The sequence below is a fragment of the Saimiri boliviensis genome, chromosome 20 (assembly GCF_048565385.1).
Source record: "Saimiri boliviensis isolate mSaiBol1 chromosome 20, mSaiBol1.pri, whole genome shotgun sequence".
NCBI classification, from domain to species: domain Eukaryota; kingdom Metazoa; phylum Chordata; class Mammalia; order Primates; family Cebidae; genus Saimiri; species Saimiri boliviensis.
Genome location: NC_133468.1, coordinates 13,610,210 through 13,626,262, shown reverse-complemented (window position 1 = coordinate 13,626,262; position 16,053 = coordinate 13,610,210). Strand labels below are relative to the sequence as shown.

At 43.2% G+C, this 16,053-nt stretch overlaps 1 protein-coding gene across 1 annotated transcript in view; it reads left to right on the top strand.

The window, feature by feature from the left end:
* The window catches only part of DOCK2 (dedicator of cytokinesis 2), a 427,333-nt gene that overhangs the window by 17,862 nt on the left and 393,418 nt on the right, over nucleotides 1-16,053 (top strand). The window contains 4 exon segments of the mRNA XM_003936169.4: nucleotides 8,657-8,697; nucleotides 11,496-11,551; nucleotides 12,035-12,131; nucleotides 15,139-15,287. Of these exon segments, the coding sequence (XP_003936218.2) occupies nucleotides 8,657-8,697; nucleotides 11,496-11,551; nucleotides 12,035-12,131; nucleotides 15,139-15,287 (343 nt within the window).

The window sequence follows — 16,053 nt, the reverse complement described above, 5'->3', positions numbered from 1 at the left end:
GCACTCAGCCCAGGGAGGAGGAGCTCACCCTCCTCCCCAAGCTGGGAGCCCTGTCCTGGGCAATGTAGTAGCCTCTCTTTCTTTCTCCTACAAAGGTGCCCTTGCCTTGTGAAGCCAGCTGTCTACTGGGCTGTGTCCACCCATGGTGGTGCAGTGGTAGGGAGTGTTTTTCAAAATTTGCACAAAGGCTAATAGCCTTGGACTCACAAGTCAGGCAGTTGGAAGTCAATATGTCACTGATAAACTTGATATTGGGAGCATGGCTTGGGCATGAGGGCCAAATGAGCTGCTGATCTGTCACTCGCGGTCAGGCGGGCTCCCACCCCTCAACTGGCCCAATTGGTCCACCACAGTTCCCTCCTGTCTGGGCCTGCCGGTAGCTCCTGCTGCACAGAGGGCACAGAGTGTGGGCTTCCTGTGTCTGGGCAGAGTGGCAGAGAAAGTAGAGAGAGTGGACTGAGATCCTAGGCCTGGTGTCCCCCCAGTGAATCCATCAGATGAGGCCCCGGGGAGGGAGTGAGGGTTAGGGAGGAGGCCGGTGTGCGACTGTGAAGGAGGCCTTTCACAGGGAAAGGCAGTCACCGGCAGGAGGTCTTTGGTCCTTTCCACAGAATAGACACTGTGCTAACTTCTTTATAACACATGATCCTATTCCCTCCTCACCACATCCCGCAGGACAGGCAGTGTCATTTCCAGTGCTGGATTAGCTGCATGCAACCTCCTAGCCAATGGAGCCCCCAGCTGGGTCTGCAGATTTGTACAAGGATGCTTGTGTAAACACATGCACACCTACACAGACACACACCACACGTGCACATAGATACAACAAAAAACATACAGAAAACCATTTTGGGGGGAAATAATTTGATATTTGATATTTCAAGACAACTTTAAAAAGGGATCATGGGGGAAATGAGAGCTCTGTTCATCTTCCTTATACTTATTTTACACTTTAGTATGATTTTTACTTGGGGTTGCAGATGAGGGGGTACTGTACACTTTTCAATGTCCAGGGCCTGGAAGGTTCATACTCCAGCCCTGTTGAAACCTTTTACACATGAAGTGGACAAGACTGGAGGAGAAGGGTGGGGACGACGTCCTAGAGAATTGGGTCTGTGACTGCAGGCACCCTGCCTCCTGCCCACAGCATAATCCTATCTTTTACAAATCTAGTTCTGTCCAGTGGCAGATAAGCGAACTGTAGGTGACTACTAAGGGCAAAGAATGAAAATGAAAACGCCAGCAACTCTCCTCAGTGCCTCTTACGTGCTACTAGATGCTAATCCTGAGAAGCAGGCACAAGACCTCATGTCTGCAGGTGGGAGGCAGGGAAATGACCCATCTAAGGTTGCATAGTGAGCCAGTGGCTTTTGATTTTTTAAGACGTAGTCTCGCTTTTGTCTCCCAGGCTGGGTTGCAGTGGCGTGATCTTGGCTCACTGCAGCCTCCACCTCTGCTTCCCAGATTCAAGCAATTCTCGTGCCTCAGCCTCCTTAGTAGCTGGGATTACCCGCATATGCCACCACACCTGGCTAATTTTTGTATTTTAAATAGAGACGGGGTTTTTGCCATGTTGGCCAGGCTGATCTCAAACCTCCTGGCCTCAGGGCATCCACTCACCTTGGCCTCCCAAAGTTCTGGGAATACAGGCATGAGCCACCGCACCTGGCCCCAGTGTCTCTTCTCTCATACCCAAGCTGACACTCTTTCCTCCACTTATGCCTGACGAAACAGTGGCAAGGCCTTGGTCATGATTTTCTGTGTCCTATATTGTGAAATCGAGATGGGTATTTTTCTGTTCGTTTGTTTGCAGCTTTCCTGGATAGAAAGCTTGAGGGAATAACCCTCCCACACAGGCTGCCATAGTCAGATCCTTACCAGTACGTTTTCCTGGCCTGGTGCCCTGAACTTTAGGAAGGCTGTTCCGGCGGACTCAAGCCACCTTTGTTCATCTCTGGGACACCTTTATTCTTTCTTTGGTTCTGGCTCTCCATTTCTAATTCAATTTTATTAATCTTTTAATGTATCTTTGTAAATTAGTCACAATACTTTGCTGGAAAAACCTGGATATATTCATGTGTTAAATGGCTGATAATTTATTAATTCTTTGAAAAGATAGTGTTCAGAAGTGATTCTAGCTATCTGAGGAAATAACGTATCTAGTGGTATTCAAATTATTGGGACTTCTCATGCATACACTCATGCCATGTGAGTTTTCAAACTGGAATTTAGGGAATCCAAAAGCTTCTTGGGGTACCTTGAGTGGTAGAAAGAAATGGAGTTGGAGGGAGTCTGAGAGCAGGCCTGGTGTTGTCTTTTTTGCAGATGGGGTGTATGGTTCTGATTGAAAAAAAAAATGGTTCTTCCAAAAATATAACAGATGTGAAAACCACAATGTTAGTCAAAAATTAGTCAAAACTGTGTAGTAGAAGGAATATGGGTGTGCCTGTGAAACCTCCTTATATAAAATGATTTCAAAAACAAAATCCAGACAATTGAGAGACGATTGATAATAAAGGAATATGGGATTAAAAAGCTGTGATAAAAGAAAATAGTGGCCCATATTGGGTCCAAATGAATTTCTTAATAAAAATTGATATTAAAAACTGTAGGAATTGCTTGTAGAAGGGACAAACAAAAAAAAGCAGTGTTTTATTTTTCCCCCAGTCACTTCCTTCAGTCATATTTGGTTGACATCTTTCGTCATATTTGATGACATCAGAAGACTTCAATCTCATATTCATGTGCTGCTCACCTACTTCTTCCCTTTCCCCAGTTCACACAAGACCTGGGGAAGGAGGGAGTTTGGGATGTTTTCTATTCTTTGTCTTCTCTGCTGAAATAAGCCTAATGATTGGTCAGTCCACCATACAAATAGTCCTGTAGCTGGAGAATGAGATGCTGGATGCCCCTAACATCATGATATTTATGGCTGCCACAAAGAATGTTATTGTTGGGAACCTAGATAGTATTTTTAAAAATCTAATAAAATTGGGACTTGCAAGGAGATGGAAGAGAATAGCTAACTCAATGACATCACTTTTACAACAAAGTCAATGAATATTAATTGGAAATAAAACATGGAATTAAAAAAATAACCACTTCTATCTTTGAATGCTTTTCATAGCAATTTTCATTTTAGAGAAGTTTTTAAGGAAAATCTTGTTAGTGATAAAGAAACATTGAATTGAAGTTCAAATTTTCTTCAGTTTTACTTGGTTTCTTTTTCTGTTAAATACAAATAAGATTAAATAAAATTTTTATTTACATAGTATCTTTTCTATGTGCTTATTTTATGAGAGCATTTTAAAAATCATATTTTATCTTTTTATCTGTCATTTTATGTATATATATAATGAAGAGTTGGCTGGAATGATATTAACAGTGTTTTTCTATGTAATGGGATTCAGGATAATTCTTTAAGCTTTTATGTTTGTACTTTTCTGTTTAAATTCTTTATAATAGCATATATTAGTTTTAGACCCCCCAAAAATAGTCTTTAAGCTGAGCACGGTGGTGTACACCTATAGTCCTAGCTACTTGGGAGGCGGAAGCAGGAGGATCCCTTGAGCCCAGGAGTTCAAGACTAACAAGACTCCATCTCTGAAAAATAAGGCAAAAAAAAGTACAAAGAATAAAATAACAATCACTTACATTCCAACCACCCATAATTATTGCCAACACCTGAGGATATTTGCTTCCGATATACAAGACTGCATTATTATTACTATTATTATTATTGAGATGGGGATTTCTCTTTGTTATCCAGGCTGGTTTCCAACTCCAGGGTGCAAGAAGTCCTCCTGCCTTGTCCTTCCAAGTACGTGGGATTACAGATGCATTGCACCTTGCCAGGCTTCCAATAGTTTTAAAATCTTCCCTACCACCCCCAATAAAGAAATGAAAAGAACACTGGCTTTTGAATCAGAAAGTTATTCCCTCCTTCCGCTACCCACTAGTGGAGTAATCTCGGGTATGTAAGCTGTAGGTTTCTCATCTGTCAAGTGGGTTGTTTTCACCTTGCTCCTAAACTTGTTATGAGGATAAAATAAGAAAAAGTTAAAGAAGCTATCCAGCACCAGCCTGGCTCATAGAAGGTGCTCTGTGTTTCCTAATTTCATCCTGTCCCCCATTATGTAGTGCTGGACCAAACCTGGCAGATACATATTTTTACAGCTTGGCCCAGAAGCTGAATCTTTGCTTGGAATGGGTGAGGCTAGCCCCTCCTTGCCTATATACTAAATTTACTCAGCTGGATGAATAGGGAAAGCAGGACCCTGACCTGAAAGCTTAGACATGAGTGAATTTCAGTTTTTATTTTAAAGATAATGTATTGTTATGATAAAAAACTCACATAGTTCAAGATGACACTCATGCTAGGCCATGCTAAGCCTTTGACATCAAATGCTGACTTCATTGTCCATATATCTCTCATGCTGTCTCTTCTACCCAGAGGCAGCATAAACATTCTGTGTTTTAGTTGTGGAAAACACATGTAAGTACATTGAGCAGTAGGAATTCCTCACAGAAGGGACAAACATAAAAAAAGCAGTATTATTTTATTCCTCCCCCCGCCCCGTCACTTCCTCCAGTCGTATTTGGTTGACATCTTTCCTGATATTTGAGGACATCAGAAGACTTCAATCTCATATGTCCATTGTGTAGCTCACCTACTTCTTGTCTTTCCCCAGTTCAAATAAGACCTGGGAAAGGAGGCTGTTTGGGGTGTTTTCTTTCCGATTCTTTGTCTTCTCTGCTAAAATAAGCCCTCTATGATTAGCCAGTCCACCATAAAAATAGCCGTGTAGCTGGGGAATGAGATGCCAGATGCCCCTGACATCTTTGTGTGAGGTTCCTGAAATGCACCCATACCGTACTTGGATGTAGTTTTGGGGTGGAGGAACTGTATCATGCCCTCCTAAGGCAACAACTTCCTACCTGCAAAGGCTGAGGCGGGAGAATTTCTTGAGCCCAGGAGTTCGAGGCTGCAGTGAGGTATGATTACGCCACTGCACTCCAGCCTGGGAGACAGAGTGAGACCTTGTCTCTAAAAACAAACACACACACACACACAATAAAATTAGTTGAAGGAGTGAGGGAGGAGATGGATAGAGGATCCTCTGCTTTTTAAAAATAATACATTGCTTTTGTTGATGCTATTTTCTAGAAATGCAACTACTCTATATACTATTCTTGTGTTCTCCTAGAGTGCTTTCTAAGTGAACACATTTCTATTATTACATTGTTGGTTTGACTGCAAAAAACTTGGCACGATGAGGTTTGGATTCTACCTCTCACAGGGTAGGGTACACTCAGAGCCCTGGCAGTGGCCTCCATGTTAATAACTCCTTTGAGGATGATCTTGACCCATCAGAATTCTTTGCTTTTAGTATAAGTGAGGACATTATGAGCACTTAACAGGGAATCTTTTTAAAGCAACACCTTGCAAGGTGATAGTCTTTTTTCAGGGCTGCTGTAGTGACAGGTCACTTTGAAAAGGACTCAATTTTCTTCAGTAATGCTACTCCATTATCAGCAATGTGTATGTGAAGTTTTCTTCCTTTCTGAATGAGGATGAGGCTAATAAGTTAGTAAACTTCCATTATGTTTCATTTGAGGCATGTCTATTTGCTTTATTGTTATAGAAATATGTTGACTAACTTTAGTGAAAAAAACAAAAATAATATTCCAAATCCATAGGTCCTGAAAACAAAATACAAAATATGCCCACATTTCTCTGTATTATTATTTTAATTGATTTTCTTTTTAAAGAATAGTATCTACTAACTCTTTTGGACACTGGACAGACTCTGAGATTTTAATCCAATGTAAGCCTGATGAGAAACTATTATTATTCTCACCAGACATGGGGCACTGTTATTCCCATTTTATAGATGAGGAGACTGAGGCTCAGAGAAATGCATTAACATGTTCATGATCACACAGTTAAATAGCAGATCTCTGTCAAATTAAGACTTTGATTACAGAGCTCATACATTTTAATTTTTTAAAAATTGTGTATATTTAAGGCATATAACATGATGTTATGAGATACAGGTAGTAAAATAGTTACTATGGTGATACAAATTAACATATCCATCATTCACATAGGTACCCATTCTTTTTGTTTTTGTGGCATCAGCAGCTGAAATCTAATCACTTAGCAGAAATCTCAAATATAGTACAATTTTATTGATTATAGATCCCTTGTTACAATGAATCCCTGGGGATTTCTTCCTGAAAGCATGTAGCCCAGTGCAATATACATAGTTGGTACACAATTAATGTTGATTGAACTTGTGTCTAGGAGCCAGAATGAGAATATTAGGTGTAAGTGGCATCAGAATCCTGTCATCAGGGGTGAGCTGCAACTCTGAGAATTAGGAAACCTTTAAGATGTACACACATAACCGAGTTTTGAGGGTCAGAGCAGGCAAACTCCTTGGATCCAGGAAGACAAGGCACCCTAACGGACTCCGTATGACAGAGATGCAGATACAGACATGAGCTTTGTGTCAGGACCATCAATTGGTACTTTGATTGTTTTTCTACTTTTCGGTGGATTTGTGTGGCTTTGGTCATCATGTGGGTTCAAGTCACTGCTACCAGATGACCTTATCTGTATTTGTATTCTAACTCCATCACATGGGAGACAATGTGGCCAACCAGCTTTAAGGATTGACTTTGAAGTCACATAAACTTGAGTTTGAACCCTGGTTGTATGATCCTGGCCCAGCCCATCAACTGACTTGAATATCCAGTTCCTCATCTATAAAATGGGAATGATAATGCTTAGCTCATAGTCTCACTCTGAGGATAAAATGAGAGAATGCCTGCACAACATTTAGCATACAGCTTTGCGTGCTGCAGGTGACCAGTGAAAGACAGTTATAATAATGTTACAGAGTTGCATTTATATCTAGTTGGTGAAAAGGGGCAACTAAAGGAGGTTGTTGTAGCACAGTGCAGCAGAGTGCTGCTTGAGAGTAAATCTCAGCTGCATCATCTGCTAGCTGTATGATCGTCCGCAAGCTGCTTGATCTCTGTGCCTATTTTCATTTGCAGAACTGAAGCAGTAGCAGTACCTCCTTAATAGGATTGTTGTAAAGATTAATTTATAATTTGACAAAACAAAACAAAAAATGTTAACAGAGTTAGCAGTATGTAGGAAGCACTTAGAAAGTATAAGTAGTATTGTTAATTATGGATTCTTTTTCAATAGTTATTGACAAATAATTAGAGGCCACTGAAAACAGAACTCGATACCTTGTGAAATAGAACATCTTCCATCACTGAAAGTATTCAGGTGGCGAGAAGCTTAGTGGAGATTTAGTTTTGGAGATTCAGACACTGAGAAGTTGGAAATGTTAATATTAGGTAACATCAAATCATTCCTTCATAAAATAGGAAACATAGTGCAATAGTTGCTTATGTTCCAAACCTGATGCTGCAACCTACTAGCTGTGTGATCCTTGGAAAGTCACTTAACTTCTCTGTGCCTCTGGTAGGCCACTCATTTGTAAAATAGGATACTAACAGTTCCTACCTTATATGGTTATTATGAATATTAAAGGACTTAATATACAAAGAGCGCTTAGAATGGTTTTTTTATTTCCCACCTAAGATTCTCTCTCCAACCTCCCTTTCTGCATTTCTGTTTTTCCTCTCTTCTTCCTTTTCTTCTTCCTCTCACTTTCTGTCACTCAAAAAAAAGCCATCATGGCCCCCTGTTGCTTCAGTTTCCTGAAGCTTTAGGACCTGGCCCTCAGGCTGGCTCATGACTGTGAAGGGTGACTTTGCATTTTAAGTTGTTTGTTTTGGGGCTTGCATGTATGTCTGTTGGGAACATATTTCATCAACAACCTGTCAGCCCAGTAATGAGGGTCAGCCCAGTAATGAGGCTCCCAGGAGGCATGTTTATTTACAAACATGACAAATGTCACTCCTTGGCTGCGCTCGAATCATTTCAAAGGCCAGCGGACTCATTACAGTCATCAAGACTTGCTGCACTCAGGCGTATTTTGTCTGAGGACTGTGTGTAATTTGGATTTCTGTTCATGGAAACACTTTTTAATATTCTTGCAAAGGGAAGATCTTTTAAAATCCCTGTCCCTTTATTTGTCCCTAAACTTAGCTGTTTTGTAATGATTAACTTTTGTAAATCACACTTTAGATGCCATATGCTTCTGTTAGAACTGTCGATGTTATTTTAGGATGTTTGCCCAAATCTAGGAGCATTTCTATGTCCCGAAGGCAGGATTGAAAACATGCAGATGATCACAGGGCCCAGGAAGGTAATGGACACGAGGGACGGGCTGTGTAGAGGCTGGTGGGCTGGAGGCAGATGCTCCGTCTGGTGAGCCCTGCTGCTCTTCTCTTCCCAGCCAGTGGGATGACTGGCCAGCATTGCTGGGGCTCCTGATTTTTCAAAATCAGGAGCATCTTTATATGAAGTCTATTTTCAGATATCATTTTGAGATGTTGGCAACCAATTCAACAGATTTCAAAGACAATGAGCCTCCAGAGGTTGATCTGTACCCAAGGTCTAAGGCAGTTTGCAGTAGTTTTAGTAGTTGCAAACAAAACAAAACAGAAAAAACGCTAGCAACAAACCTGTAATAAATGAGGGATCTGTTTCTTTGTTTTCTCTTTGCAGACTGGTATAGGGGATACCTCATAAAGCACAAAATGTTACAGGTAAGTGTAAGGGTTATTCTCTGTAAGGTTTATTGCCGAGTTTAAAATGAGAAAACTAAGGCTTGCATGAGAACAATTAGATGCCAATTTATTCAGCTCCTGGGTGAGGTTCTACGGTCCAGGGAAAGGGGGCCAGAGAAGTCGTGCCTGACTCCTCTCAGGCATGGGGTTATATAGGGAGGGGAGGTGCTCTGATTGGCTGTGGAGAAAAAGGACGTGGACATGGCAAGCTGATACAGGTAGGTAGGCGGGATTTCCGGTGAGCAGGCTGGATGGGCAGTGTGCTATTGGGCAGGTTTTGGCAGGGCTTATTTTAAATTTTGGTGGGGTTTTCCAGTGGTGGGCCAGGTGCCGAGTGCAGAGTTTAGTGCCGAGTGCAGATCCTGGTGCTGAGTGCAGAGGGGATTTCCAACGGCTGGCTAGGTGCTGAGTGCAGAGTTTAGTGCCGAGTGCAGAGGGGATTTCCAACGGCTGGCTAGGTGCCGAGTGCAGAGTTTAGTGCCGAGTGCAGATCCTGGTGCTGAGTGCAGAGGGGATTTCCAACGGCTGTCTAGGTGCCGAGTGCAGATCCTGGTGCTGAGTGCAGAGGGGATTTCCAACGGCTGTCTAGGTGCGAGTGCAGATCCTGGTGCTGAGTGCAGAGGGGATTTCCAACAGCTGGCTATGTGCCGAGTGCAGAGTTTAGTGCCGAGTGCAGAGGGGATTTCCAACGGCTGGCTAGGTGCCGAGTGCAGAGTTTAGTGCCGAGTGCAGAGGGGATTTCCAACGGCTGGCTATGTGCTGAGTGCAGAGTTTAGTGCCAAGTGCAGAGGGGATTTCCAACGGCTGGTTATGTGCTGAGTGCAGAGTTTAGTGCCGAGTGCAGAGGGGATTTCCAACGGCTGGCTATGTGCTGAGTGCAGAGTTTAGTGCCGAGTGCAGAGGGGATTTCCAACGGCTGGCTAGGTGCCGAGTGCAGAGTTTAGTGTTGGGTGCAGAGGTGGGCATGGGGAAGCTAGGTGCTGAGTGGTGATGTAATTTTCAGGAGTGGAGAGGGATGGGCATGTCTGAGCTCCTGGCGAGGCAACTGGCCTTACAGTAAGGCCACCTGGTTTTTATTTGGGTCAGTACTGGATGTCTTCACATGGCCCTGCTATCCCATCTGGGCAGGTCTCGCCCACCATTGCTCCTTGGCAAAGGGAAGCCATCCTTCCCTCCTGTGCCCTGTGCTCTCTGATCTCTGTGCCTTGGCGCTCGCTGTGCCTCAGTTCCCTCCTGCTTTCCCTCACGTTTTTCTTCTTTTTGAGATGGAATTTTGCTCTTTTGCCCAGGTTGGAGTGCAGTGGTGGGATCTCAGCTCATTGTAACCTCCTCCTTCCGGTTTCAAGCGATTTTCCTACCTCAACCTCCAAATAGCTGGGATTACAGGTGCCTGCCACCACACCCAGCTAACTTTTGTATTTTTAGTAGAGACGGGGTTTCACCATGTTGGCCAGGCTGGTCTTGAACTCCTGACCTTGTGATTCGCCTGCCTCAGCCTTCCAAAGTCTTAGGATTACAGGCGTGAGCCACCGCGCCTGGGCCCCCTCACTCTTTAAGGTTAATCTCTGGTGCCATCTTCTCCCTGCAACCTTTCCTGATATGCCGTTCACTTCTGATTTCTCCCTCTCTTGAGTCCCTGTGGAATTGTGTGTTTTAAATTTGAAATGTGTTCTACTGCCTTCCTTTAGAGTTATTTGCAGCATTCAGTCATTTCCTCATCTGTGTATCCAGCTCAATACAGAAAGGACAGGCCAGGCTTCTACCTTTGAGGGGTTCTCTTGTTCTAACCTCACGTTTCACTGTCACCTCCACGAGAGCAGGTGCTTGCCTTGCTTGTCTCATTTTCTCTCACAGCATCTAGCACAGTGAACAGATGTCCCCAGAATGTACGTTGGTTGCATTTATGAAAGGATTTCCAAGTGGTTGATAAACTTACCTTGTTAACTGAGCCAAATGTGTGGAGCAGTCATCCCCAGACTATGGCCCGCGGGCCGCATGCGGCCCCCTGAGGCCATTTATCACCGCCCCCGCCCCCCCCCCCCCCCCCCCGCGCCGCATTTCAGGAAGGGGCACCTCTTTCATTGGTGGTCAGTGAGAGGAGCACAGTATGTGGCGGCCCTCCAACGGTCTGAGGGACAGTGAACTGGTCCCCTGTGTAAAATGTTTGGAGATGCCTGGTGTGGAGCAAAGAAATAATAGAAGCGTCTTCCTTCTTCCCTGACATGCTGTGTCAGGAGGAATGATCCTACTCTGCTCTCTCAAAGAACAATGGAATAAATGCAGGCAGAATAGGTCTCAAAGTGAACTAGCCCAAATGCACCTAAGAACATTGCTGCTTCAGGACCAGTTATTTCTGACCTTCCAGTTGTTCCTGACTGTGAAGGGTGACTGCTTTCCGGAGTTGGGCAGGCAACAGGAAAAGCAGAGCTCCTGGTCTCACTTAAAGTCAGTGAGTGGTTTAGGTTGTCTTTCAAGCGATACTGTTTTACAGCCCACCTGTAGGATGAGTGCCTGTAATGGGTTGGAGCATCCTTTGGGATCTAGAGCTAACGTGGGATGCAGGGCTAATGTGCGATCTAGAGCAACTGATGGAGAACTGGAGGGGAAAGCCAGATCTAAGCAAGTAGATTTAGAGTCCAGCCCCTGCTTTGGGGTTATTTCTTTAAAGTTTGAGGATTCTATAAGCCAATAACTTTTGAAAAAAATGGTAAAGACCTAGGGTCATTCATTTCTGTAGTGGTATATCTTTTTACTTAATTTTGTTTTGTTTCCAACAGGGCATTTTTCCTAAGTCCTTTATCCACATCAAGGAAGTGACAGTTGAGAAAAGAAGGTATTTGCCATTCTTCCCCAGGCTCGACCCTTCAGTGGCTCTTGGATGTTTCTGTCCTGTTTATTTTGAAAATCTGATTTGGCAGGTCTGAGGGGTGCTCAGCTTATCTTTATTGTGCCTGTGTCTATTTGTGGGTCTCCTTTCCCTAACTCAATGGGAGATCTAATCCAAATTGATTCATGTTCAGATCTGGTTCTGAGGGGGTATCAGTTTGGAGAATGAAACTTTTTGCTGGCAGTACTTTAGAACTGTATTAAAGTAGATTAGTCCTAAATAATGAGGCCACCCTAGCGAAGGAGGACATAACAAAGCAAGTCCCTTGTATTTGCATAATGTAATTGGTGTGGCTATTGGAGGTGCTTTAGTCTAATGTCAGAAAGGCACCTCTTGGCAGCTGCAGCTTAATGCAAATGTGCTAGTATTTTATCTTGTTAGCACCTGGATCTCAATTTCAAACTATTTCTTTTCTCCCACCTTGAATAGAAATACTGAGAACATCATTCCTGCAGAAATTCCTCTGGCACAAGAAGTGACAACGACACTTTGGGAATGGGGGAGCATCTGGAAACAGCTCTATGTGGTGAGACTCAAAACTCTGCTCCCTGGGATGGAAGCTTCTTGCAATCTTCAATTTGGTTCCAGTTTTCAGTTTAGCATTGAGTTAGGCAGGTGGAGGTGACTTTGGTGACATAGCAGAGTGCACACTATTATGTGTGAGGACATTAAGGCCCAGAGAAGATCAGGGACTTTCTCAAAACTATAGAACTAGCTAGTGACAGAGCCAGTGACAGAGCCATACTCTGTGGAGTCTGCTGTGAACCTTAGGTGTTTAAACTAGTGCAGAAGTTGTCAAAGTTGAGCATGCATAAGAATCACCTTGAGAACTCTTAAAAATAAAGCTTCCTCCCAAGGGGTTTTATAATTTGCATTTTTAATAAACTTGGTTTGTTTTGTTAGTCTGCTGATAACACCTTGAGAAATACTGTTCTTATACTTTAATTAACCAATGGCTACCAGCCTCAGATCTATGAAGAAGTTTTGACTCTGGAAAAGCAAAGAACATATTTCTGCATTTGTTTTTCCTGTTTTGAAGCAAATCTAATTTTAAGTCCTCATTTGATGCTCCAAAGCTCCTAATGAAAGCAATTAACTAAGCAAACCATTAAGCTGAGAGTGAAAATATCAGCCAAGGCTTACTACATATTTGTTATGGCACCATGTACACCTGCTGGTGTATGCACAGTATTTGTAGGGTTACCTTTCATGGTCTTAAATGTTGACTCCCATGTAGACATTTCATAATATGAAGATGTGATTGACACGATCAGTTTTATGTGTTTCTCAAAAGTTTTTAGAAAATTTAGGGGGCAAATAGTATCCTTGTGGCTAAAGCAATTTTTTGTTCATCTCCACTACCGTTCCCCTACCTTTTTTTGAGTCTTGCTCTGTTGTCCAGGTTGGAAGGCAGTGGCACAATCTTGGCTCACTGCAACTTCCACTTCCTGGGTTCAAGCAATTCTCCTGCCTCAGCTTCCTGAGTAGCTGGGATTATAGGCACCTGCCACCATACCAGGCTAATTTTTGTATTTTTAGTAGAAACAGGGTTTCACTGTGTTGGTCAGGCTGGTCTTGAACTCCTGACCTCAGGTGATCCACCTGCCTTGGCCTCCCAAAGTGCTGAGATTACAGGGATGAGCCATCATACCCCTTTTAAAGCATCACAATCACATGTACCATTGAAGCTTGGCGTTTTCCCTTAGGAAGTTTTTGACTAGTAAATTCATCCATTTACTCTAGTCAAGAGATCCTTAAACATCTAGCACTTCAGTATCACATTCCTGATTCTTGCCGGATCTGCCTACAATCTGTGTAATATTTACTTAATCTCTGCATTGGATCTCCTTTCAGCAAGCTTGAATCTATAGACATAAAGAATGCAATAGCATGTTGCAGCATTCCAGCAGTTCTCTGAATCCCTGTCACGAACTAGATGCCTTACAATTCATTCACCTCTGACTACCCAGGGTTAGTGTCAGACTCCATAGGTTTCAAGGCTCAGTCCAACAAGATTGCCCTCACTTCACATGCCGTTCGCAAGTCCTGGGTTCCCAGGCTACCTGAACTTCTGCTGGACTTGGCTATAAATTCAGGGATTCTCACCACCCCTCCCTGCCTAGCTAGACATCCCCTTTTCTCACTTCAGATTTCATAATTTTTTAGAATAACTCAGAAAACTCAGGAACGTGCTATACATATGATTACAGTTTAATTACAAAGGATGTAATTCAGGAACAGCCTATGGAAGAGACACACAGGGCGAGGCACAGAGGGGTGCAGAGCTTCCATGTCCTCTCTCAGCCTATCACCCTCCCAGCACATTGATGTGTTCACCTTCTGGGAAGCCCCCAAAACGTTATTGACCAAGAGTTTTAATCAGAGTTTCATTACACAATAATCAATTATTACAAAGGCATGATTGATTAAATTATTGGCTGTTGGTGCTTGAGCTCAGTCCTCAGTCCCCCTCTACTCCAGGAGGTTCGGGTGGGGCAGGTGGAGGGGAGTGAGCCTGTTAATTTCCAATCCTCTAGTCATGTGGTTGGGGGTTTGGTTCCTTGTTGGTTCCTCTACAACCAGCACCCCTATCCTGAAGCTATCTAGGTGCCCACCTAAAGTCACCTCATTAGCATAAACTCAGGCATCATTGAAAGGGGATTGGTAGGAATAAGCAAATACATTTTTATCACTCTGGATATTGCTAGAGTTTTAGGAGCACTACTTCAGGAACCAAGGACAAAGACCAAATATATAATTATACCACCCACACTTCCCCAAATGGAAAGACAAAAATACTTGGCACATTCAGAAGATTATTCAACTAAATACAATAAAATCAAGATAACATTTTTATTAAAAAAAATTTAGAGGCAGGGTCTAGCTTTGTCACCCAGGCTGGAGTGCAGTGGGGCGATCATAGCTCACTGCAGTTTTAAACACCTGGGCTCAAGTGATCCTCCCATCTCAGCCTCTGGAACATGCTTGCTATTGTACCTGTCAAAAGTTCTGAGTCCAAGACCTTTTCTCTCTCTTCGTTAAAAAAGACATTAACAATGTGTGAGAGTTGTTAGAGACATATTACTGTAAAACTGCCGCTTTCTTTTTCTCTTAAACAGAAGGCTAGAAATGGAGTGGAAGAGAATCACCCTAGGGGTTCGTGTTGTTTGATATTGTATCTTTGTACCATGAAGAGCCACCTTGCATCCCACAGGTGGGACCTCCATTAGAGCAGATGTTTGTAGCATTCCTTTGCAATAAATATCTTTTTAGATAAAGTCAGAAATCACTCAGTTCTTAACCAAGCAGTGATTGAGATTTTTATTTTTGCTTTTGGGAAATCCCTGTGGCCCACGGGGAAGAAATATATCAAGGACTAGGACCCCCATCTAATTCCTTTGTAGTGGGTAGGGCTGGGAGAGAGTCTCAGGTCACGGCCCCTGACCATACTCTCCTGACTTTGGTACAGCCTGCTAAATAGATGGCCATGCCCCTTTAACACAGGTGATTATGGGTTGTTTCTTGTCTCCTAGGCCAGCAAAAAGGAGCGTTTTCTCCAGGTGCAGTCCATGATGTACGATCTGATGGAGTGGAGGTCCCAGCTTCTCTCAGGAACCTTGCCCAAGGACGAGCTGAAGGAACTGAAGCAGAAAGTCACGTCCAAAATTGACTACGGCAACAAGTAACCTCTCCTCTGCAGAGGCTTTCTTCCCCCAGCCATCCTCCTTCTTCCCTTTCTCTCTCCCCAGCTGGGTTTCATTTTTAGATGCAAGTTTGCCACTTTCTGTTTGGGAGAAGGTTGTGACCAGGGCTGTGCTTGTGTGCTGTTGTTACCACCCTTGGGCGACCCAGGAATGTGCAGGGGGAGAGAAGTCTTGTGCTTACACGGTGTTATTACCAGGTTGAGAGATTTAGGACACTCATTTAACCTACTTCTGAGGGACTAGGGTGCACAGACATGCTGGTTCACTTTCAGCTTAGTTGTCATTTTATCCCTGCATTTGCAAAACTCTCCCTTAAATCCCAGTGTGAGACTTAATGTCTCTTCCCCCATCTTAAAAGATCCAACCCACACACAATCAGCTAAGTCACAAGCACAATTACAAAAGTGTTTCCTCAAAAGGGAAGAGAAGTAAAAATTGGTTGGAATTTGAATGCTATGAAGTTAAGGAGAAACTGAACCAATTATTTGAGGTGGGACAACCCACTGATAATGACATTACAGGTAACTCTTAATCAGAGCTTATTGTACATCAGGCTTGGTGTTAGGTGTTTTATACACATTGTCTCAGTCTTATAATAACTCTATGGCATGTGTAGTTTTATTATCCCCATTTTTTCCTTTGGATAAAAAAACTGAGGGTTTTCAGTAGGGTGTGTAACTTGTCCAGAGTCACACAGCTAGTAAATGACACAACCTGAAATTAGACCCAGGCAGTCTGGCTCCA